Source organism: Phalacrocorax aristotelis, chromosome 3 (assembly GCF_949628215.1).
Source record: "Phalacrocorax aristotelis chromosome 3, bGulAri2.1, whole genome shotgun sequence".
Lineage (NCBI taxonomy): Eukaryota > Metazoa > Chordata > Aves > Suliformes > Phalacrocoracidae > Phalacrocorax > Phalacrocorax aristotelis.
Window position 1 is genome coordinate 39,782,647 of NC_134278.1, and position 24,550 is coordinate 39,807,196.

General features: G+C 40.2%; 1 protein-coding gene across 2 annotated transcripts in view; it reads right to left on the reverse strand.

The window, feature by feature from the left end:
• Positions 1-24,550, reverse strand: part of SNX14 (sorting nexin 14) — a 60,752-nt gene that overhangs the window by 2,722 nt on the left and 33,480 nt on the right. For both annotated transcript variants that reach the window (XM_075087220.1, XM_075087219.1), the window contains 12 exons: positions 23,361-23,493; positions 17,038-17,239; positions 16,003-16,086; positions 15,771-15,871; positions 15,342-15,453; positions 13,544-13,584; positions 13,211-13,330; positions 5,943-6,066; positions 4,016-4,180; positions 2,876-2,971; positions 2,086-2,177; positions 1,875-1,931 (listed from right to left, as the gene is read on the reverse strand). In XM_075087220.1, the coding sequence (XP_074943321.1) occupies positions 1,875-1,931; positions 2,086-2,177; positions 2,876-2,971; positions 4,016-4,180; positions 5,943-6,066; positions 13,211-13,330; positions 13,544-13,584; positions 15,342-15,453; positions 15,771-15,871; positions 16,003-16,086; positions 17,038-17,239; positions 23,361-23,493 (1,327 nt within the window). The remainder of the gene's footprint in view (positions 1-1,874; positions 1,932-2,085; positions 2,178-2,875; positions 2,972-4,015; positions 4,181-5,942; positions 6,067-13,210; positions 13,331-13,543; positions 13,585-15,341; positions 15,454-15,770; positions 15,872-16,002; positions 16,087-17,037; positions 17,240-23,360; positions 23,494-24,550) is intronic.

Genomic DNA, 24,550 nt, shown 5'->3' on the forward strand with positions numbered 1-24,550 from the left:
GTTTCCTGATGTTCAGAGGGAACTTCCTGTGTTGTAATTTGTGCCCGTTGCCTTTGGTCCTGGCCCTGGGCACCACTGGAAAGAGCCTTGCTCTGTTCTCTTTGCAACCCTCCCTTCAGGTGTTTATATACATAAATAAGATCCTCTGAACCATCTCTTTTCTAGGCTATACACTCCTAGCTCTCAGCCTCTTCTCACAGGAGAGATGCTCCTGTCCCTCCATCATCTTCATGGCCCTTCATGGTCTCTCTCGAGTGTGTCCATGTCTCTCTTGTACTGAGGTGCCCAGAGCTGGACACAGCGCTCCAGCTGTGGCCTCACCAGTGCCGAGTAGAGGGGAAGGATCACCTTTCTCAACCTGCTGGCAACACTCCTTCTAACAGAGTCCAGCATACCATTCATCTTCTTTGCAGCAAGAGCACATTGCTGGCTCATGGTGAACTCGGTGCCCACCAGGACCCCCAGATCCTTTTCTGCTGAGCTGGAGTCCAGCTGGGCAGCCCCATATACATACTGAAATTCTCTGTGTTGAACTTCATGAGGTCCCTGTCACCCCATTTCTCCAGCCTGCGGAGGTCCCTCTGGATGGCAGAAGAAGCCTCTGGTGTATCAGCCACTTCTTCCAGTTTTGCGCCAGCAGCAGCCTTGCACTCTGCCCCATCATCCAGATCATTAATGAAGATGTGAAACAGAACTGGATCCAGAATTGACCCCTGGGATACCTCCCTAGTTACTGTCCTCCAACTAGACTTCATCCTACTGATCACCACTCTCTAGGCCTGACCAGTGCTTTAAAGACTATTTAAATGCTTAACACTCCAGCCTTTAGGTTTCTTCAGCATCAGCCGAAGACCAATGTTCCTATATATGTATTATTAGCAGCTGAGATAAGAGAACAGTGCAGAAGAATAAAATAGCAGGGCTAAGTCAGGTCTTTTTTGCAGCACGCAAGTCTCCAGTCTACTTCCTTATTCCCTTGGTTGGTCATGTCATCTTGTTTGTTTTTAATTGTTTGAACACTGATGCGAGGAGGCCACCTGCAGAGCTGATGCACAGAGTAGGTTAGACTGGCTAAGCTGGTCTTATTTCAGTGAAAGCAGTGGAAGGTGCCCTATACTGTTCTGACATCTATCATCTGTTTCTGTTTATCATGCAAAACAAACCACTGCTGGCACTCCACAGTTCTTAGACACAGGGCTCATGCAACGAACATCTATTATATGTGAGGGGTTTTTTTGTTTGGTTGTTTTTTTAATATCTAGTTAACTATCTAATATGTCCTGCTTACCATGAAGATCAAACTGTACAATTACTATGTAAAACTAAGGGTTTTATATGTAGATGCAGAAATATCAAATAGGTCACAAACCTAACGATATGCGTTTATATAGGGGTTTCTGTTGTGCGAATTCTTCCTCCTTCATCTGGATAGTTGGAGTTAACATTGCAGTGACCAAACTAGAGGTAAGAAACCCTCCTGCCAAATATTCTCAAGAAAAGTGCTGAAGCTCAACCTGAGCTCTGCATGCCGAATTCAATCCCTAAGTCAGGAAATGCATGAAACAGAGCGGAGACAATCAATCAGAAAGAAAGGCACAGAGATCCCAACTGCCAATTGCTCTGTCCAGCTCTACTGAAAGGCAGCTCAGACTTGCTGCATGCTTGACAAATGGGCCTAAACTCATTTGGAAAGAGCTAATTAACAAAAATGTAAACAATCCAGATTGCGATGATTTCAACATGTTAGTAAAATACAGATTTTCCCCAAGATTTAAAATTAGTATTACATGGGAACAAGAGCAAAAATACACCAACGACCGGAGTTGCTAGGATCTTGAAGAATTCTGTGGCTCTTGAACGGAGTTAGCACATACCTTACTCAGCTCTGGAAAGAGTTCTTGAATGCCAATGTCCAGCAGAACATAAGTTAACTACAAGAAAATAAAGAAAATTAAGAACGCTCCAAGGCAACGCTACTCCCTTTTATTTTTAACTCTGAATTAGAGCTCGCTCCTCTGCTAATGCCATACGTTCACTTCAGGAAAACTGTGCCAAAAGGCACGCTTCTTATATGTTGCAAGTTACCTGTTTGTTGAGCACTGGTTGCTGCATTCCATCGAACAGAAGCCTGATGCCTTCATATTTAGCCTCTTCCCCAATACACTTGCCTATTACATCTAGACCAGATACCAACAACAGATACACAAGTCATTAGGAAGCACTGCAAAACAGCTATACGATACAGTTATAGAACTCCAGTAATGAAAATAAAATGTTTAAATGGAAGAAAAGAGTCCAAATTTTATCCGTCTACAGTGGTTAATGGAAAAACAAACACTCCTTTACTTCCTCCTTTTTTCCTCCCTTTCCTTCAGGGCTGCACACCTCAGTAATTATACTTTTTATAATATCACTGTATTGTCCTATTGCATTGTTTAATAAACCACAAGCTGAAATTTTTAAATTGCTTTCTGAATAACCTAGCAAATGGGCCCCTCTTCCCTAGTTTATACAGTGTAAGGGGAGCTCAGATTTATCTTATGGCTTCGCAGCGTGCCTTTTTTAACCCAGTTTTCATCTGGAGAAAATACAACCCACAGGAGTGCTCTAAAGATGAAGAAATTATGGTATTAAGTCTATTTGTAAAGCTCGTTTTATTTCCATCACGTCTTATTAATCAGTATGCTACAACTTTAGTCAGCAACACTCAGTGATGAAACTGAAGTCCTGGGTTTTTACATCTAGTATGCCAGTCAACTCAAATCTCAGCAGTATAAGTATTATTTGATTTTGAAAGCTAATGTGACTGTATTTGGGTTATGTATCTACTTGAACAATTAACCATACACATATAGCGAGTCATGAAATACAGAACCTGGAATGTATCTCATCATTTCTTCAAAAGTCTGCTTTGCTCGCTTCTGTTTATCCTGGAGAGAGCGAGGTTCGGTATTCTCACAGAACACAGCATCTGCAGCGAAGACACATTTTAAAAAAACCCAAGTCTTTAGGCAGCTATGCTTCACTGGCATATAAAACATGTTTTGGATTATGGTTTCAAAGCTGAGCTTTTCTGTATGATCTTGACTAGAAGGAATTTCTAGCCTTGCCAGATTACAACAGTCTTTTGCTTACATTAGCCTGCTTAAATCCAGAATACCCCACCTGTGTGGAGGACTATCTTTTGCTAATTTGTTTCCAATGTTTTCAAATTTTTAAAGCACTATCAATTCTACTTTAGGTTAGTTATGATCTCCTTATTTACCACTTCCTTTATACTCTCAAAACTATATGCAATATTTATACCTTGTGCTAAAACACTGTCTAAACTGTCAAAAATTTCAGATTTACCTGTGCATGAAAAAACAAGAATTGTTGTTCATCAGAAATCTTAGGCACTCAGTTTTGGTTATAGGCTCTGAAAGATTAGCTACTCTTTTTTTTTTGTCATTCACAAGCTTTCTTTTGGCTTAATAAGGACAGAGCCATCCTGATTCCAGAGCTTTGGCCAGATGTGTTGTTTAGGTCAGAACGCAGTCAGATAATACTTCTCTACAGTTGTTAAGTAATTTTTAAATTTTTAATCTCTCTCCTTCCCTTATTTGAGGAAGGCTCAAGCCCTCTCAAAAGCCCACTAAGGGGAAAAAAAAAAACAAACAAATTAACAATAAAGGACTGTGACGTAGCACGAGTGAAAAGTAATTTAAAGATTGCCTGAAACATTCATGCTCTGATAGACCAAACTGCCTTTATTCTCTTTTTCTTGTTCTTTGTACACAGCAAATTACTGTTCATAATACTTACTTTCTGTAACCATCACTGACAGACAACATGGCTGACTCTGCATCTTCCCGCAATGACCTTTTGCAATGTTTTTATAGGCCAACTTGATTTTTAAAACTCCATTAGCTTTAGTCAAGCATTGCAAAATTTAAGACTTGGAAACTTAAATGAAGGGATTTCAAATATCAAACTAAAGCAATATTTTCACATCAAAGATGCAACTTTTACTAACCTCTCAGCAGTGTTATCAGAGAAACCAACCGGTGCTCCTGAAATAGCTGTTCTAACTTATAATGCAAGTAATAGTCAGTGTAAAGTTCCAATGTATTTTTGAAGAGAATTCTTCCTCCCATCAAGAGGTGATGCAGCCAGTCAGGAATGCGGAAGACTACCCTACCTGCAAAGTTACAATAACACACATTTATAGTGTTCTAATAATGATGATGATAAAGATCATGCTTGAGCAACCTGATAGCCTTCTATGATGGTGTGACCGGCTGGGTCAATGAAGGGAGAGCAGTGGATGTTGTCTATCTTGACTTCAGTAAGGCATTCGACACTGTCTCCCATAGCCTTCTCACAGGCAAGCTAAGGAAGTGTGGGTTGGATGAGAGGACACTGAGGTGGGTTGAGAACTGGCTCAACGACAGAACTCAGAGGGTCGTGATCAACAGGACAGAGTCTGGTTGGAGGCCTGTAATTAGTGGTGTTCCCCAGGGGTCTGTGCTGGGGCCAGTCCTGTTCAACATATTCATCAATGACCTGGACAAATGGATAGAGTGTAACCTCAGCAAGTTTGCTGATGATACCAAGCTGGGAGGAGTGCCTGATACACCAGAAGGCTGTGCTGCCATCCAACAAGACCTGGACAGGCCAGAGAGCTGGGCTGAGGGGAATCTCATGAAATTCAACAAGGGCAAGTACACCTCATCCTACACCTGGGGAGGAACAACCCCATGCACCAGGACAGGCTGGGGACTGACCTACTGGAAAGCAGCTCTGCTGAGAAGGACCTGGGAGTGCTGGTGGACAGCAAGCTGACCGTGAGCCAGCAACGTGCCCTTGTGGCCAAAGAAGGTCAACGGTATCCTGGGCTGCATTAAAAGGAGTGTGGCCAGCAGGTCAAGGCAGGTTATCCTCCCCCTCTACTCTACCCTGGTGAGGCCACATCTGGATCACTGCATCCAGTTCTGGTCTCCCCAGTTCAAGACAGAACAGGGAACTACTGGAGAGAGTCCAGGGGAGAGCTGTGAAGATGCTCAGGGAACTGGAGCATCTCCCTTATGAGGAAAGGCCGAGAGACCTGGGTTTGTTCAGCCTGGAGAAGAGAAGACTGAGGGGGGATTTCATCAATACCTATAAATATCTAAAGGGTGGGTGTCAGGACGATGGGACTAGGCTCTTTTCAGTGGTGCCCAGCGACAGGACAAGGGGCAATGGGCACAAGTTGGAACACAGGAAGTTCCACCTGAATATGAGGAAAAACTCCTTTCCTGTGAGGGTGACAGAGCAGTGGCACAGGCTGCCCAGGGAGGCTGTGGAGTCTCCTTCCCTGGAGACATTCAAAACCCGCCTGGACACGTTCCTGTGCCCCCTGCTCTAGGTGTGCCTGCTCAAGCAGGGGCATTGGACAAGATGATCTCCAGAGGTCACTTCCAACCCCTACCCTTCTGTGATTCTGTGATGATAAAAGAGTCACTTATTTAAAAAAAAAAACAAAACCAAAACCAACAAAAAACCAGATTGCAAACAAGCAAATATTATTTGTCTTAGTGCAGTACTAAAAAACCCCCACTATTATCCAGATTGCTTATTAAGTACTTCCTTGAACTATTTTTATTAATTTGTTCCCAGCGTGTACAAGCAGCTCCATGGTACATCTGAGATAAGGGAAGGGACCTATTCCCATAAGCTCACACTCTGAGATGCAGAAAGAGATCTAAGAAATCAACTGACTAATAATGAATGATAAATTATGTTATTTTGGCACTGCAATAAAGTCTTTTAAAGAATGACTGTGTTCCTAAGTTGTACATTGTTAAGCTTGCAAGCGCTGAATCATACATGAATTCTACAACGGAATTTTATTTCTTACCAAAGAACCAAAACTTCATATTTAGCATGAAGTGTAAGAATAATCAAGAGAAATCACTTCTTACCAACATACAGTAAGTAGTCATAGACTCCTTCTACAGACATCATTTCCATGAAGTAGTTCTGATTTTGTCGCCTTTCTGTATTCTCAGACCGGTTTGCATTATTCTTGAATAAATCATTGAAAAGCTAAAAATAGAAACATAAGACTGAAAACAATGCATTCAAAGGCAAAAAGGATAGCCATCAGTGTACTGACAAGCATGTCACATGTTGCCAAGATACCTGGCAACCAAAATACCTGGATTCAGAACAAATCAGCAGGGTGACCAAGACATTAATTTGTGAGCCCTTTAGCTCCTGATAACCTTCAAGTATCTAGACTTCTATCACAGGCTTTGATTCCTTTGATGCACCTTGTTCTGTCAATGAGGGACATAAATCATATGAAGTTTGTCAGCCTTAAAATCACAGGGGAACCTTACAGCATCCAAATTCTCCTGTTGGCTTCCATTCTGAAATAAATACATTGGTTTCTGGACAAAACACCCAACTTTCTACACAGAGAAATCCCTTTTTCACCTGCCACCTTGATTATTTATAGCAAAAACTTCATGAATCTTTGTAAGTTACTGAAGTTTGTGTTTCTCTCCATTTATCCCATTTCTCATTTTACTCCTTTATCCTTCTATTTTCTCATGCTACCAACCACTACTACCACGATCCCTCCATTTCTTTGCCTTTGGTTCTTCCCCAAAATATATCATTATAATACTTGAAAAATCCTAAGAGGCTCTTCTTTACACCCTATGAGGAGTCCCATGCCACCTAGGCAGTACTCCTTCCCCCTGCTCCAAGTCTGTGGGCTCCAGCAGCTGGAAAGGAGGAGTCCTCTGAATCCTGAGGCTTTCCACATTTGACAATACCTAGCAATCACCATTCACGGTTTATTTTAAATTATCTTATCCCCAAAACTGTTGATCTAAAGATAAAGAATTTATACAAAATACTCTGTATTATGAAAAGAAAGTTCAAAAGTTTATGCCAAGCTTCTAAAAAAAACATCCAAGAACTATGTAATGTAATTATAGCGTTGCCTCGGTTGAGATAATTGCTACTAACACCAATTTTTTTTCTGTAGCACTCCCAAATTAAAAACAGTTCCAAGGAATGGGAAGTACTTTGCTTATATGTGGTTCACTTTCTATAAAGCAGTTCTCCCTGAAATAAGTAAGGCCATAAAACATTCAAATCACAACAGGCTCTGAATCATGCAAGCCTCTAAACAGAATGCACTGCACTCTTAAGAAAAATTACATCAGGAGATCTGGCAAGACGCAGGTTTTGACTTGTACTTCTTTAGGCCCTCTTTTGTTAAGTTCTGAACTGCTGGCTGGCATTATCTTCACAAAGTTCACCCAAATTAAACAACACCAAGTTATTACATAAATTACATGAAAGAGCAACGATGGTTAATGCACTGGTGGATAACTGGTATCCAGGAAAGTAACAAACCTAAAAAGAACACATAATTATTCATGCCTACTGTATGAAAGCATCCCTGGTATGTTGTTTAGAAAACCCTGTGTAAACTGAAATCTGTATCTTCCTCAATACTGATTCTACGGCATCGGGAAAATCTGAGCTGAATTACTGTAACTTAAACAAGAGCCTCATTCATTTTTTAGATACACCCCATGACCTGACAGAGGCAGTACATACTGAACCAACTCAAAGCAGCCCACTGTGCAATGTAGATATACGTTCAGAGGAGCGTGTACAGGCCAAACTAAATCATTAACAGCAGTCCAGTAAGTGATGTATAAAGAAATCAAACATGAAGCCCATCTTAGGGCAAAGCTTTCTGATTTCCAAAAGTTATTTCAGCTTTCACCCCAAACCAGAAGCAGTATCTTTTGAATGATGTATATACCTCTGTACATGGATAATCTGTCTTGCACCTTAAATATAGTACTTCCTTGATCATCATCAAGCTTTGAAAGCTTAGACTCTTGCACACGGCATTTCAGAAAACAACAGCAAATCAATGCATGCCAAAATTACTGAGCCAGTGAGCAGGTTTTTTTTGAAGTATATACTTTGCACTATTTCTAGTGCAAGCGTATATTCTACAGTCATTAGCAATGCATGCCTGCAGAATGCAACAGCCATAACACACGGTGGCATTACATCTCCGCTTAGAAAGTCTTTTGCACTTGCCAGGATTTTGGCTCGGAGGAAAGCCAAGTGAAAAACATATAATTGGATATCTAATATGGAAGTTGAGGTTACATTCACAATTCAGATAAGCACGGGACTTTTGCTTTTGTATGTTTTTGTGCATGTTAATATTTGAGACAGGATATAATGCTCACTGTTTTAATTCGACTTAAAAAAAAGACAAGCAAGACAAACTCCAATGCTATAATTATTCATATCTTTAAACAGTAACTGTGATTATAACCATGAAATATTCTTAATGAGGAAATTCCATGGATTGGTACTGGTTAATCATGGAAGTCAAGCTCTTGCAGCAAGTGAAAGATAAAAGGCCTGTGTAAGAAAAAGACCAAAGTAGTCCCTTGTACAACAGACTACTTATTGTACCTCGATAGGAAAAGCTAGCAAAGTATGAATGCTTATGTAAAGCGGCTAAGAGAAAAACAAAGTTACTCAATGGTTAGTGAGTGCAAATGCAAATATACGCCCATACATTCCAGCACAGGTGTGAAGTTTACAGAAGGAACACCACGATTATGAACAATATCCACAGCCAGAGGCATTAACCTCTCCCGTTTTCCCCTCTCATTTCCAAAGTACGGACGACTATACCAAAATGCTAAGAAGAAAGAATGTATGTCGTGTCTGAACCACATCAGCTAGTGTATTGAAAAGCAACCATGTCTTCCTCCAAATAACTATGCATAAGCATAGGTTATACTGTTGGTGTTCCCAAAAGCAGTTTTATTGCTGTTGGCAGGCCTTCACAAGCCAGCAGAACAATGCCTCTAGGCATATTGTGCAAAGTCTGCATCAGCTGAGGAGACCTGAGCTATTCTACCAAGTCTGACAAAAGCATGTTCGGAAGACAACTGAGCTGCTTACAGACCTTCAGAATAGAAACATAGCTGGGAAGCCAGAAATCCTGTTGATGCCCCTAGGAGGGGAGGAGTAGGGATTTTTGTCCACGTGTTTGTTTTAACCAGGGAGGTTAGTAACTCTTTCAATCTAGTGGATCCAATACAGGATAAAATCCAATTGCTAATGGCTGTACTAAGGTTGATTACCCACGCTCATTAGCCATTTTTAACTAGAAGTTTTTCCACCGATATTTAAAGCATACAAACATGCACACATACCAGGAACATTCAAAAGGAAGCAGCATCAAGAAAACCTTTCAGAGAAGTAGGCACATTTCTGATTGAACTCAAGCTTCCACCTGCCCCGACAGATTTTCAGGCATTTGTTATTCAGCCTGTTGATGAAGAGGTAGCCTGGGTGTACCCCATTCACGGCAGCACGTGCACCGGGGAAGGTGCATTGTACTCTCAGTGGATTCCAACATGTTGATACTAGAATAAACAGATGTGTGCCAGGCAAGGTATACGGGAACACTGTGACAGTACAAGCATCAGCTGGAAACTGACTCTAGCATTTACAAAAAAAATTGTGTTGTAGAACTTTCTTGCTGTGAGATGACATGCTTTTCTCACAGATGGGCAAAGTGCCAACCTTCCATCTCTTCGGCCGCCTGCCAGATCTCCTCATTGACTCCATACAGGTAGCTTACACAGTCCTGGTACAGACATTTAGCATTCACCTCCGTGACTGGCTTCTACTGGGGAAAGGTGGGGCACAGCACTTGTATCTTCACAAAGATGTCCCGTGGCACGAGAGAAGTGAAACTGCAGAACTGAACAACTGAAGCCTCTGCCAGATGTATTTGGTGGGGTGTTACCTCAGCTTGCCTTTGGTCTGAACACCCCTTGGTGCCTGCATTTCTAGACAGCATTTTCCAGCTTAGTTTCATCTGAAATAAATTCAGTTAATGAGTTCTAAGACAGCTCCCTGAGGAAAACACGATAAGCAGAGATGATCAGGAGATTTGCTTCCAAAACCCACCACTGATCTGATCTAAAACGATCTGGCAGATGAAATCACTGTGGCTTACAAATCAATTCCAAGAAGTGACAAGAAGTAAATGGCGCAGTCTCCTGGCACAAAGCTTTTCCCACGCGTGGGCTGACTTGAGAAGGAGAGAACTGTCTTCCAAAGAAGGCACAAGCACCCCAACAAATCAGCAAGAGGGAAGAATTTCACAGTGTGCATGGGAAGACTCAGCAGAGACATAACACACAATAACTGTAATTATTAGAGATCTGACATCCCAGGTTGTGCTGTGTTATGCCTCTGCTGAGTTTAGCTCTGGCTAAACTGACAGATGGAAAGTTAGTGAGAAAGCAGTCAGCACATTAATTCCTTACGCATACATGCCTCTGCTGGTCAAAACTGGTAGTATAATTTGAGGACAAGCAGATACTGAGTATCTGATCATAGAACTGTCTTGCAGCACCCCCCAAGGCAAAGCATCTCGAGTACCCATCATTAAATAATAATCACAGCTTTGCAGGAGATATACTGAAGTCTGAAACTTTCCATCCATTTACAACAGATGGCTCACCCAAAACAAAACAGATTTTGGGAAATTAAAAAGAAAATCTAAAATATATGTAGAACCAATTACTTATTCATAAAACAGCTAACTAGAATAAAGCTTAGAAAAGCAGTGAACTCACTCTCACAATAGATAGACGAGGCTAGCCACAGCTCTCTACACTTTTTTGCTGTCTGCAAAGAAACTATCTCGTGACAAAAGCACCTCCTACAGGGTTATCAGAAGCACAGGCAACTATTTTGACTCAGACTCTGCAAACTTCTGTGTCCTCCAATGGAGTGCATACATGGACAGTTAGACAATGGTGACATGGAAGTTTGCCCCAAAATACTACTTCTGAAAAATGACATTAGAAAACAGAAGGCAGCAAAGATCTATGTTTTGTTTAAGGAAACTTCAGTATTCCAAAGTGAAAGCCAAAATGCAGCCAGCTCTTTGCTTTCCTGGGATCACCATGGTTGAGAAGAATTGGGAAAACTCTGTCTGAGAGCCTGAATTTCTGTACACACGTTCTTTTACATGGATAACATACCGACACTCCAGAGTTTGTATTTTAACTGGCAATGCTATATACATTTTTTAACACTTTCCAACCCAAAATGGATTTGAACACCACTTCAAAGAATTAATTTTGATCCTTTAATAAAGCTTTTCAAGCAAACTACAGCAAGAACTCAGTCTTCATAAGAATGCTTCTGAGTGCAAAGCTTTTTGCTCAAGTATTTTATTTAAGTATGTTAAATGTATCAAAACTACTAACTCGAGTAGTTCCTGACACATCACAGTAAAAAATTAACTGACTGTTCATACTATGCTGTAGTATGCTGTCAGCTGTTTTATAAAAACATGTGAAGTATTTCTGCATGTACTGTTCCTAGCACAAGACAAAAACTCTACATATGATTTTTAAAACTGCTGACACAATTCTACCGTCTGGGTAGACAGCAACAGCAAAATATCTTAACCTTGGAAATAATCTCCAAGGTAAGAAAGGGCTTGAAATGAAGGCTACTAATTTTGTGTGTGTGTGTGCACATGTAAGCTAACAGTACAATATTGGCTGTGGTAATTCAGACTTCAGGTTTAGAAGATGAAATCTAAACAAATTAATAGATTTAACTGCCATTGTACTTAATCAGTATAAAGTTTTGTAGCTGCAAAATTCTCAAAGTGGTATAACACTATAAAAATGTCCATAGCGCAGGAAATCAAAGAGCCCACTTTCTTAACAGCCCATCACCAACAAGAAGCAGAAGTGGATCCTAAGCTTCTAGCTCTTGCAAGAGAATGTGCATAGACAGTACTTTTCACCAGTTCTCTTCCATCCTCCAACTGTTTTCAGCCAAAAAGTTCAAGAGCTGGATGCACTTTTCTCTGCAGGGATTCACCCTGAATATATTTCCTTTCCATGAATTTCTCCAGTCTCACCTTATAGTTATTTAAGCTTCCTTCTGGTATTCACATCTTTTGGCAAGGAGTTCCACAAATCTACTAATCATTGTAAGAGCTACCACCTTTTGTTCTGAACCTGGCTCCCACTACCTTCATTTAATGCCTTTTAGTTTTTGCACTAGAAGAGAGAGGGAAAAAAACCCAATCTTTATGCCCTGCCCTCTCATGCTATGCATTACTCTTTAGACTATCACACATCTGCAATTTATCACTTTGCAAAATGAAGTCTCCCAGCTTACGTTGTCCAGTTTCTACTCCTCTTCCCAAAGTTAACAAGATAGCAGAAAAGGATAGAGTACCAAGTTTTCTTTTAGAATCTCTCACATGGCGAAGTGTATGCACATCAAATATTTTGTCCTAAGTCATACCAACCCTGTAACACTGGGCTTGAGTCTCTGAAATCCTAGTCCAGAAACAACATTCCTCTTAAATTCCACAAATACATCAACACTGTAAAGCACACAAAGACCAGTGTCTTTTTAAAGCCTCTGAAGCTAACGGAAGTCTTTCAAGTAAGTTTTACCAGTCTCTAACCACAAATACAGGAAGATGAAGAGAGCAACTACCTTTTCCTATAGTCAAACAAAAGATTAAAATTGGAAGTGTGGGCCTTTAGCTGTGGCAATGTTGGAGGGAGAAACTACAGTTAAGTTATATAGTTAACCTATTATGTATGCTAGAATCAATGAACTGTATACTAATGTTTTAAAGGCAGATAAACAGGTATCAGAACCTTGACAATTTTGGCTTGTAGTACTTTGACAAGCCACATGTTTGTCAAACGCTCAACCTCGTCTCACTTCAAACAGGAAGCTCCCTTATGGTATTAAAACATTTCCCATTTTACACCTTTGCTTTCCCTCTTCTTCCGTTTCCCAGGCTCTCCTCTCTATATCCTCATCTCCAAATCCAGCAGGAATTAAAAACAAAAAAACAAGAAAAAAAAAAACCCACAAATAAAAAAAACCCCAAAATACCAAATAATCAAAAAACCCAACCAACAATCAACGCTCAAAACTCATTCAGACTAAGACGACAAATGTCTCCACAGTACTACCATCTTTCTTTTGTGAAAAGACAACACAAAATAGGTATCATGTTATATTTATAGGTTTTTTTTTTTCCCCTGTTTATTCTTTGCATTTTCAGAGCATGGTTAATTTTCCCCACTCCTGTATAGTGGGGAAGGAAAATGACTTACTGTACCTTCTTGTTGTTTTCAGAAGTGGGACTCAAAATGGTAAGTTCAGGCCTACTTGGCTTAGGCTTGGGAGATTCACAGGAGTTGATAAAATTCATGATGAAAGGCTCCAAATGCTGACCTTTCTGAAATAAGATATAAGTGACCTGTCACTTGCATAATTATGGGGGGGTGGGGAGGGGGCAGAATAGGGGGACAGGGTGTATGGGACACACCCAACAACCAAACCCCCCAAAAAAACTGAGTTTCCAAACAAATTTTTGCCTGTCCTAGAAGTTAGCAGCACATACAATTAGTCATTGAAGTTAAAATGTTGGCAGTCTGGAAGAGTTACTCACTTCCTTCATCAGCTTTCCTGGAACAGATTTTATAATTTTACCTATAATTAGAAACAAACAAAAACTTCATTATCACTGCCTGATCTTAAAGACATTTGCTCTGCTACGTTTTATGTACTCATTATCTTGTACTTAATTTAAAAATAAAATAGATTTTTTTAAATCTGTATTTTTTTTAATTTGGCACAAAAAGTTATGAAAACAAAGTCTTCCATATATCTAGCTTGTAACTTAATGCTTACTACTTTTCAAGAAAAGATACTTAAAATATGAAAAAATATACAGATGATTTTGGATAAAAAAGCAAAGTACTCTAGATCTGCCTTTGTAATTTTTCTAGAAGCTCAAACATAAATAGCTATAGCACCGTAACAGCACACTATATAACACCAGCACAGGCACAATTTTTTGTATCTAAGTTCTTCATCTTTCATAAACAGCTATTACAAAAGTAGTCACAAAAACTGAGATTCTACTCTTTCCCTGAAAAGGTCAGCTAATCTGGAGAGATTCTGGAAGGATCCAGTCTTGAAAATACTGGTAAGTAAAGTTTTACAAATTGGACAGGCTACAGCTGTGGTCTTAAAAATCAGCTCTTCTGTACTGTTAAGGCTATCAGAATACAGCATAGTAACTTTGAATGCTGAAAAATGAAAGTGTCTAGGGTTAGTTTTATTTTAAGCACTACCTGTAATTAAATTTGGAACTTACATCAGAAGATATATACAATGATCCAATGAAAACAATAAAGTCGCTCATTCTCATTAATAGCCCTACTGAAATGCCAAGACTTGTTAAAATGATGTTTAAGAAAGTGAAGTGTAGTCTCAGACGTGAGATACATTACAGTAAATGCCATAATTATAAGCTTTTTTTTTTAAACAATGTACAGTTGGATCTAGAGGGGATGTCTGAATCAAAACAAAACCCTCTAACTGGAAGATGACCACTGAAGTTGCATTCAACAACTTAGCACACTAAGAGAATGGCCACCCCAGCAGGTTCACACCATGACCGGGAGAAGCAGAAATGCAGCGGCACAGTTCAGACACGGCTTTCCTGGACCACGCTGGTGCCAGAACCACAAGTGCTACAATACATGAAGACAAACTGTCCATGAGGTTGGCCTTGCCAGCTTGGGCCCACCATCCTGGGACAGCTACATTGCAGCCAAGCTGTAAAGTCACACTGCAGTCTACTTTTTGACTTTATTATCAACTGTTACACTGGACATAAAGAATTTCTCAGCTTCTCAATTTCCATTTGGCCTGCCTATATCACACACACCACTGCCTCAAATTTTATGAAGTAGCTCATGGTAAAAGAGATCTTCACACTAGCTAATACTAGAAATATTAAATATTGCCGTTTTCAGATTAAAATAAACAGATTTTAATCGACTAACACCCAAAGGTAGTTTATGTTAAGAAATTGCTTATACCATCACACCTGTAAACAATGACTGACTTGTGCAGATTTGACCCATGACAATACCGGTCTTCTTGAACTATGAAATTTGTTAGAGAAATCTTATCACCTTGCTTGCTGACATAAGGATTCAAAAGCAACCACTTAACCACTTTTTTCCATAATCTCAAAATGTCCTTGTTCTTCAAGGGAAAAGTATCAGCATACCTTGCTTGCTGAGCTATAATTTCAAGGGCTGTGAAGGAGCAGAGCTCTTATTTCTCACGTCCACATCCTTACACAAGGGTTATCTGTTAGTTACTACTATCATTCAATAATAGTATCTACAGTATTGCTATTTATCAGCATAAACAACTAGCATTTTACATACCAAGATTCACATCAGGCAACATTTTATCAAGAAACTGAGTCTCTCCTCCATTAGGGGACAGGAAGTCAGCTAAAAGCTGGCTGTTACTTAGTTCTGGATGTTGCAGAAGTTTCTTTGAGACAGAAGGAAAGGAATAAGTGTAAGTACCTTAAAACTACTCTTTAAAAAACAGTTTCTCTATAGCAAAGAGAGATATGGTTATAGCAAAAAGAGATATTCAAAGAGCATTATATTACATTATATTACATTACAGATATCGTAATTTGCAAAAGATTTTTATTTTCAGTCACATGAAACTATTTGCCCACTTCAATCCTTTCTATAACCCAAGCTACTTGGAAACAAATAAAACAAAAAAGCAGATATTCCTGTATTAATTTTATATTGTTAGTTTTACAATATTCTTTGCTCCAGAAGTTTGTTTGATACCTGCAGATATTCCTGAAACTCCTCTCTCTTGGATTTTAAGAACTCATAGTTCTTGGGGCCAATGATTCTCTTTGAGGGAAGCTGAGCATCAGGAAACGTACCTAAAAATATCAAGATTAAATTATTCTTGTAGCGCAGCAAAGATTGGTTTCGTTGTTTTAAATTTCAGTTCAGTACTGAATGATAATCACAGCAGTGGGAAAGTGGCTTTCCAGAAGATGGAGAAACATACCGTGAAATTCCGTTAGTTTCGACTCAAGCACATAAAATTCAAGATACCTCCTGTAGACAGACCAGTGTTCAGGTTCATGCCCAACTAGGGGGAAACAAAAAAAAACCAAAACAACAAAAACCCCAAACCAACATTAAAAATAAACGAGGTTTTATGCCACTTGAGAGATGAATTAAGCAACAGCAAACATATGTTGGATTATTATAGGAAAAACCTCAATGATATTCCCCCATATTGCTGTAACATTAAAAAAATCCCCGCCAGGTAACTTAAGCATTAAATTAAAATGCATACCTGGTAGACAGACATGGTACTAGCATGGAAATTACCATCTCATTTATGGGATCACTAAAATCTATACAAAGGAGTGCTGTGTAACTTCAAAACTTATCAGGGCTGACTATGTTAGATCTAATTTCAAACTTTTAACCAAATGATTTACAGAAATACTACTTGTTCAATACAGTCCTCTGCACCATCAGCTCAAATCCTGATCATTCTTCCTCTGGGAAGATATCACTAAATAACTCTTAAACACTTCCTGCTTATTGTCAAGTATTAGTTTTACTGACATAAATCTATGCAGCCCCAGGATGATGCTGTTTTCCCCACTCAGTATGGATGTATTGCTATATAAATACTGATGGTTTCTAATAAGCAAAACATTTTCATTTCCTAAAAAACTATATTATCTAAAAAATCTATTTATCATTTGTTATTCTAAAGTTCAGAGTGGGTAAAAGAAAAATATGCCAAGTGTTTATTAGTATGAATCATAGGGTCAATATTTTTGGAAAGATAAAAATCTCAAAACTTTGGCAGGAAGTCTAAATAGAACTGATCCGTCCTGAGGAGTCAGTTCTCAACTTGCAAATACTAAATGTGCTCATTCAGCTCTCAAACACATTTCCCCAGAGTTTTCCAGTCATTATTTCAAAAACAGAAGAACATGTACGCAACAGCCAAAGTACAGCACACTAGAATATTCTGAGTTTATTTTTTAATGACATTTTATTTATCCACAACACTGCATACCTGCCCTTCTATCATTTCTCTCTACATCAATGCAGAACACAGGAATTCTCTCCTTTCTGTCTTTTCTTTCCAAGGAGGGATCGTCAAAAAAATCTACATATGGGATGCTAATTTTCCATGCAGCAAGGTTGCGGGGTGTATTTGGGGTACTAACAGCCTCCTCAGGAGAATCATCTTCCATCACCATAATGCCTTCTTCAATCTGTAAAGATTCAAACATCAAGATCTATAGTTCTATTTTAATTGGTTCAGTCTACCTTTGCAAAACTTATATAAGGCAATGAAACATAAATCGAGTCTTTAAGAATGTGTCACTAAGTAATAAAAGAACAAAAAACCCCATTTTATTAATGGAGTTTTCATGTAGATTAATTTCTATTTTTAGATCCGATGCAAATTCATTTAAAGTTAGCAAATTTTAGTGAAAACTGAGTAGTTTTTATAGCACTATCAAGTCCCATATCTGACACTTCAGGGAGGGAGGGAGGGAGGGAAGGTGGCGGGGGAGAGAGAATAGAAGTACTAGAGGAGACAGCAGAAAGAATGCCTTTGACACAGACTGAATCCTACAGAACCCAGCTTGGGTCCTGCAAATTTAGCTGCACTGCATTTTCCAGCATACTAGGACCCAACCGGAAGACTTGACCTTACTAGGTCAGGCTAAGCAGCTATCTAAACACAGCAAGAGACAGAAACCAACAGTGCACCAAGCTAGCAGATCTCTCGCCCCCACAAACAAGTGCAACGTTGTGGACAGGTGAATCTGACTTGCTCTTCAAGGTGCAACATAACCACGATGGGGATTGAATTATTCCTGCTGCCCAGAGCTCTTTGTATTTGCACAAGCGTGGGCAAGCAGGTGAGAAAGGAGTATTCCTGTTTCCTTATAAAACTGAAATTGTTTGAATCTAATTTAGTCTGCTGCCATGCTACAAGGGCTTCTAGAACACTGCAACCCTGCAAGGAGGCAGGCATTGCCTGATGAGGAGCAACACTCAAGCCCATCGTCCTGCCTCCAGCCTGTGCCCACGGCAGTAGCGGTCAGCACCTCACTCTTCCCACCACAATTTATAGACCTATTAACCATGTTGAGACAGGTTAGAGTTAAGCAACAAGTACTTTATTTTAGTAAGTCGCACAGAGACTTGAGAGTACTGCCGCTTGTTAAAGTTAAGATAGGAAATTTTAACATGAATTTACAACAAGTGAAACTACAGGAAACTGGAAACCACGAAACCCACTTTCAAGTCCTTTTCCCTTAGCTTCATAATTTAAATCCATATTTTACTCAAAGGCCAAGCCTACGTGGCTTAACAAGTTTTGCCAGTATTGGGATAATCCAATTAACACTTTAAGGCAATACAGCACCCCTGAAATAATTTTGGCTGTGTCTGCACTACAATATTCATATAATCATGACTCAGCTGCAGCTGAAGCATAAGTGGTTCAACACACACGAGCAATCTTTGTTCAATTTTGTTTTGCCTTTGCATAACACTGAAACGGTCCTTAAACTGGTTACAGTGCAGACTGCTGTCTTCCAAAACAGATCTCTGTAGATCCACTAAGTGAACCTCTTCTTTTCAAAACACATTTTTGCTTCCGCTTACCTGATTTATTTGATAAGAAGAGAAACCATGACAGGCGAAGAGCAGTCTCAGTAGCTTCTGCACAGAGACCACGCTCAGCTAAGGTGGTTCACAATTTGAGAGCTGAATCACAGGCTGTGCTCTTTCACAAAGCAAACAAAAATAACCCCAGCCTGGAATGAACAACCAGGGCTGAAAAACTGCAGGACTATCTTACACCAAAGAATGGAATACATAGGACAGATGCTCTCTGAACCACAACAACAGGGCTGTCAGGTAGCTTTACATCTACAAAGTCTTCTGTATGAGGTCTTACCCTCATTTTCCCCCTTCCACAGGCTTTATGCGGTTGTCACCACTGGACAGAAAGAGCAGAACAACATTTCAGGATAGCAACTCCAAGTCAACAGTAGCTGAGCTTCTGCAGCTGGGGCAGCATGAACTGGGTGCAATTTGCACTCACTCCCTCACCCTGTGAGGGTTGAGCTGTCAGCTGCCAAAATCAACGCTTCATAATCTATCCTGACTAAACGTGTATCTTTGCATTAGCACTAAATAAGCAATATCCACAGGACCTGCTTGAAAAAAATGCAAGGCCATTCTACAAACACTCAGGCTTACCTGATTCTGTAGTTTTTAACTAAACTAAATGCTTAGGCAACAGACTTGATCAAAACTCCACTCTTGCCTACATTTTCCGATTCCTTCTCTTCAACTTACTACTACTTGCAGCTCTCATCTCCCACCATTTATGCTATCGGTTGATACAGTGATTGCACTCCCAGCACTGCACAGAGCTAGCATAAGGTAGAGGTCAGTCATTTTTGAACCGCTCAAAGCAGCCATAACCTCTCTGTCCGCCTTCTTCACTTAGCCCTTCTGAGGTTGTATGGAATCATCAGCAGAGTTTCACATGCTCAGAACCTCTTTTTCACCAGACCCCTCACATGACTTCCAGCCTCGTTTTGGTAATAATCCTATGTAAATTTGCAGGCTCTTCCACTACGACAATTGCAGCACTTGCATTAACTGTAAGCCGGGAACCATGAATTTCTAAGGGCTTTAGTCCTCTTTCTAAACAAATTACTAACCTATAAGAGTCATAGGTTGCCTCAGTCTCCTTCCATTTGTTTTGTCCAACAAAGCCAAAAATTCAAGTCTAGAGATCTTCTGCATATTGAAGGACAGAGATTGTTCCCAAGGTAGCCAGAAGATCTTTTGCTATATTTAAAATTTAGCTAACAAAGATTGAGTGTGGTTTCACGGAATCACTATTATCACGTTAGCAGCTTACAAAGCTGCTGTCCAGAGCTGCAGAAAGCTGCTATCATGTTTCTATCCCTACATGATTTCCTTAGACTAAATGGATGTTTCCTATAGGCTTTAACTGCAACAAACATGACACTGTCAAAAACATTTAAAAAAGAGAAAAAAGAAAAAAGCAAAGACATTGTTTAGTCTCTATCATAATGCACAGAACTCCATTTCACTGCCATTCTTTACCTTATATTTACCTTGAATCCACCAAGTTTACATTAACACGAACTACTTAAATACTTAATCAGGATCTGTGTAGGAGGAAATAACTCCCATAACTCGCATAATCCCACATATTGATTAGCTTATTAGTACATAAGCTAACTATGTAAGTCCATATACTGAACTGCCACCATCTTACAATTATACTGCCATTTCCCAGACCATGTTTTTTCTTGTCCCGGAGCGCTCTTCCTGGTGAACCAGGGAGGTCCCAGATGACTGGAAACTAGCGAATATGATGCCCCTCTACAAGAAGGGTCGGAAGGAGGATCTGGGGAACTACAGGCCTGTCAGCCTGCCCTCGGTGCTGGGAAAGGTCAAGGAGCAGATCATCTTGAATGCCATTATGCAGCACATGTGGGACACCCAGGGGATCGGGCTCAGCCAGCATGGGTTTATGAAAGGGAGGTCCTGCCTCACTAACCTGGTCTCCCTTTTATGATAAGGTGACCCGCTCTGTGGATGAGGGGAAGGCTGTGGACATTATCTACTTGGACTTTAGTAAGGCCTTTGACACTGTCTCCACAGCATTTTCCTGGAGAACCTGGCTGCTCACGGCTTGGACAAGTGCACTCTGCAGTGGGTTAAAAACTGGCTGGACGGCCGAGCCCAGAGCGTGGTGGTGAATGGAGTCAAATCCAGTTGGCAGCCGGTCATGAGTGGTGTTCCCCAGGGCTCAGTCCTGTTCAATATCTTCACTGATGATCTGGATGAGGGGATTGAGTGCACCCTCAGTAAGTCTGCAGACGACACCAAGCTGGGTGGAAGTGTCGATCTGCTGGAGGGCACGAAGGCCCTATAGAGGGACCTGGACAGGCTGGATCGTTGGGCCGGAGCCAACGGTATGAGATTCAACAAGGCCAAGTGCCGGGTCTTGCACTTCTGTCACAACAACTCCGTGCAACGCTACAGGCTTGGGGAGGAGTGGCTGGAGGGCTGCCTGGAGGAAAAGGACCTGGGGGTGTTGGTTGACAGCCACCTGGAACATGAGCCAGCAGTGTGCTCAGGCGGCCAAGGCGGCCAACAGCATCCTGGCTTCTATCAGGAACAGTGTGGCCAGCAGGAGCAGGGAGGTGATCGTGCCCCTGTACTCGGCACTGGTGAGGCCGCACCTCGAGTACTGTGTGCGGTTTTGGGCCCCTCACTACAAGAAGGACATTGAGGTGCTGGAGCGTGTCCTGAGAAGGGAAACAAAGTTGGTGAAGGGTCTAGAGAACAAGTCTTATGAGGAGCAGCTGAGGGAGCTGGGGTTGTTTAGTCTGGAGAAGAGAAAGCTGAGGGGAGAGCTTATCGCTCTCTACAACTACCTGAAAGGAGGTTGTAGCGAGGCGCTAGTAAACAAGCGATAGGACGAGAGGAAATGGCCTCAAGCTGCGCCAGGGTAAATTTAGGTTGTATATTAGGAAAAACTTCTTCTTCACCAAAAGGGTTGTCAGGCATTGGAACAGGCTGCCCAGGGAGGTGGTTGAGTCTCTGTCCCTGGAGGCATTTAAAAGAAGGGTAGACGTGGTGCTTGAGGATATGGTTAAGTGGTGGAGTTGGCAGTCATAGGTTAGCGGTTGGACTCGATCTTAAGGGTCTTTTCCAACCTTAACAATTCGATGATTCTATGATTTTCCTCTGACCCTGCAATGCCTGCTAGGGAACCCTGTACTTACAGAGTTCAACGCTAATGAATCACAGTATGTTCAGTATTCACTCATGAAGTGAAGTCACAGCGCTGTTCAGTTGTTGCCACGCACAGTAACCTTGCAGTAGTTCGGTGTTTTCCCATTTCTTCTTCCCATTCACACTTATCAAACAAAGGGACCTAGGTATTTCTCAAATTTTGTCTAAGGTGCTTTTCGAAATAGTGTAGTATCCTCCCTTTATTTAATGAAGGGATTTGAGTAAATGCTCCACTTAAAACTTTCCATTCTTGCCTAAGCTAAAACCATTCTGCCCATTTGAATACCTTCCTTAATAAGGATTGTCTGTGTCTCATTGAATTCAGCAAATTCTCACAGGTAACTTCTTGCACTCTGGCACAAAAACATGTTCCTTCTCTGAACTCCACTGTTTCAATTATACTTCTACTCACTCCTCTGCTACAGTGAAATTATACTTTCATGCCCTTTGGCTAGCAGAATCTACAACAGCAATGCTGCAAAATTAACCCATTTCCATTAGAAACTCACCTCACAAAGAGAGAAGTTTTAACAACAAGAACTGTCCATGAAATTAATTCCAACAGTTCTGCCCCCTTAAAGCCATGACTTAAAGAAGATTTAGCATCTATGAAAAACTGCCTTTTTTTCTCCTCTTAAAGATTAAAAAAAAAATCCAACCCACCCCAAAACCTATCTAGAGTTCTAAGGTGTTGAGTCCTTCCCACCCTCTTCTGAAAGCCATTCTGAACAAGGCGAATAATACAAACTTATATCTACACTTTTATCTTCAGGCTGTGGAAAATGAGATATCTGTTTATCAAGGTAATACACACTTAAATGTTTTGTTTGTTAGGAACAGGCACAAAAGACTGAACTGGTAGACACTAAAAAAAATCCATGACTACCAATAGTTTCTGACCAATTCCCTCCTCTTCCCTTCTTAAAATTTTCCATTTGTCCCCCAGCTGTGCTTCAGATGCCTATGTCCCATGCAATAATTCTACCATAGGCTCTACTCATTGCTGTCTAGCATGAAAGAAAAACATTAGTTGAGAGAGACGCCCAAGACAAATGAGAAAGGACTATTGCCTTTCTCATCTTCAGAGAAAATGCTGCATCACAGATCAACTTGACAGCAATTTCTCCACTACTTTATGGTTTTAAGGTCTTTTGACAAGCTTCAGATGAAAAGCCTTACATGCAGTCCTATGCATACCTCATTATACAGAATTATAAAATGGCATGGTAACTTTTTAGAGAAAAATTAATTGCTTATAAAAATGTCTGGCACCACTATTTTTAGTACTTCTCTTTACTAAAGCAATAAGCTCGGAGGCACACTAACTGGGGTGGGGATGTGGCCTTGGCTTGTAAATGAATACAGAGAAACCAAGGCAACTTAATCAGAAGCCAGTACATGAAAACCCTACAGTGAAGTAAGACAGCAGAAAAGGCAAATAATGAGATTTATTTTCTTTCAAATAATGAAAGAAAAAAAACCCACCAACAACAAAGACTTAAAGATAAATTTAAAGCTTTTACTCACAAAGTCATCTTCTCCATCATTTAAGTTATAGTTAGGCAACATAGCTCCTTCCATTGCAGAACTCTTGAATACACCTTTTATTTTGTTGCCTATTCTGCTGATTCCAAATGATTCTCCTCTCTTCTGTGTGGTCCTAGGATTACAGAAGCCAGAGTTCACAACACAAGGCACATTATTACACAGCAGCTCAGTAGGCCATCGCACACCATTTGCAGATATGAGAAACAACTCTATAAACAAGTACCCAATATACTTATTTCCACTTAAATTGAAATTCGCTTATGGCAAATTTGTTCTGTGATCCATCAGCAAAATTTCTTGATTACACTTAAGAGATATGAGATTCCCATATGCTTAACCATGAGCTAACATGAACACTCTTATAATAGTATCCCAGTAATGCAGGACACAGAACAAAAAGTTAACTATGCAAAACAATTTTCTTTTGAGAGCAGAAACTGTCGTATTGCTACAGGCATGCACACCAAGGTGGTCACTAACTCTGTCCTTTTTCACGTACTCATATTTAAATATTTATCTACTCTTGCCAAGTACTGTAAATGGTGTAGTTAGATGCTTTTTTTTTCTTACATCAACATCCCAGAATTTTACAAGTATGTATGATTCAAGACAGATTTTGACTTTCAACCATTAGGGACAGATAAAAGGAATGTGCAAGGAGCAAGACTGAACATGAGAGAAAACAGATGCAACTGAGGAATCTTGGCTTGAAGAGCCAGTCTGACTCAAAGATGGAAGACTTTTTGTAGTCTTGCCACTTACGACAAAGCATCCAAAAAGCAACAAGGTATGGAAAAAGAAAGATAATTGGGCAGGAAGAGCACTCCTTACTGGAAGAACAGATTTTATAACATTGTTACACCCTTATGCAAGACCTGACACCAAAGATTATTTCTTACATAGAGATGCTAGTAATTCTGGAAAGAAAATTTTTTCTGTTGAATATGAAATCAGCCTAAGGTTATTTATGGTGATTCAATAAATATATTTGATAGGAGAGTTAAAAATCAATACAGTGAACTGCAGAACTAAAAACCCAAGACAACTTTATAGATTACTGAGATTAAAAGCACTATTAGTACTTTAGAGGACTAAAAAATATCCTAGAGTGTTTCTTTTTTCTTTAAAACAAAAAACTATTAACTACTGAACAGTAGTACCAACAGAAC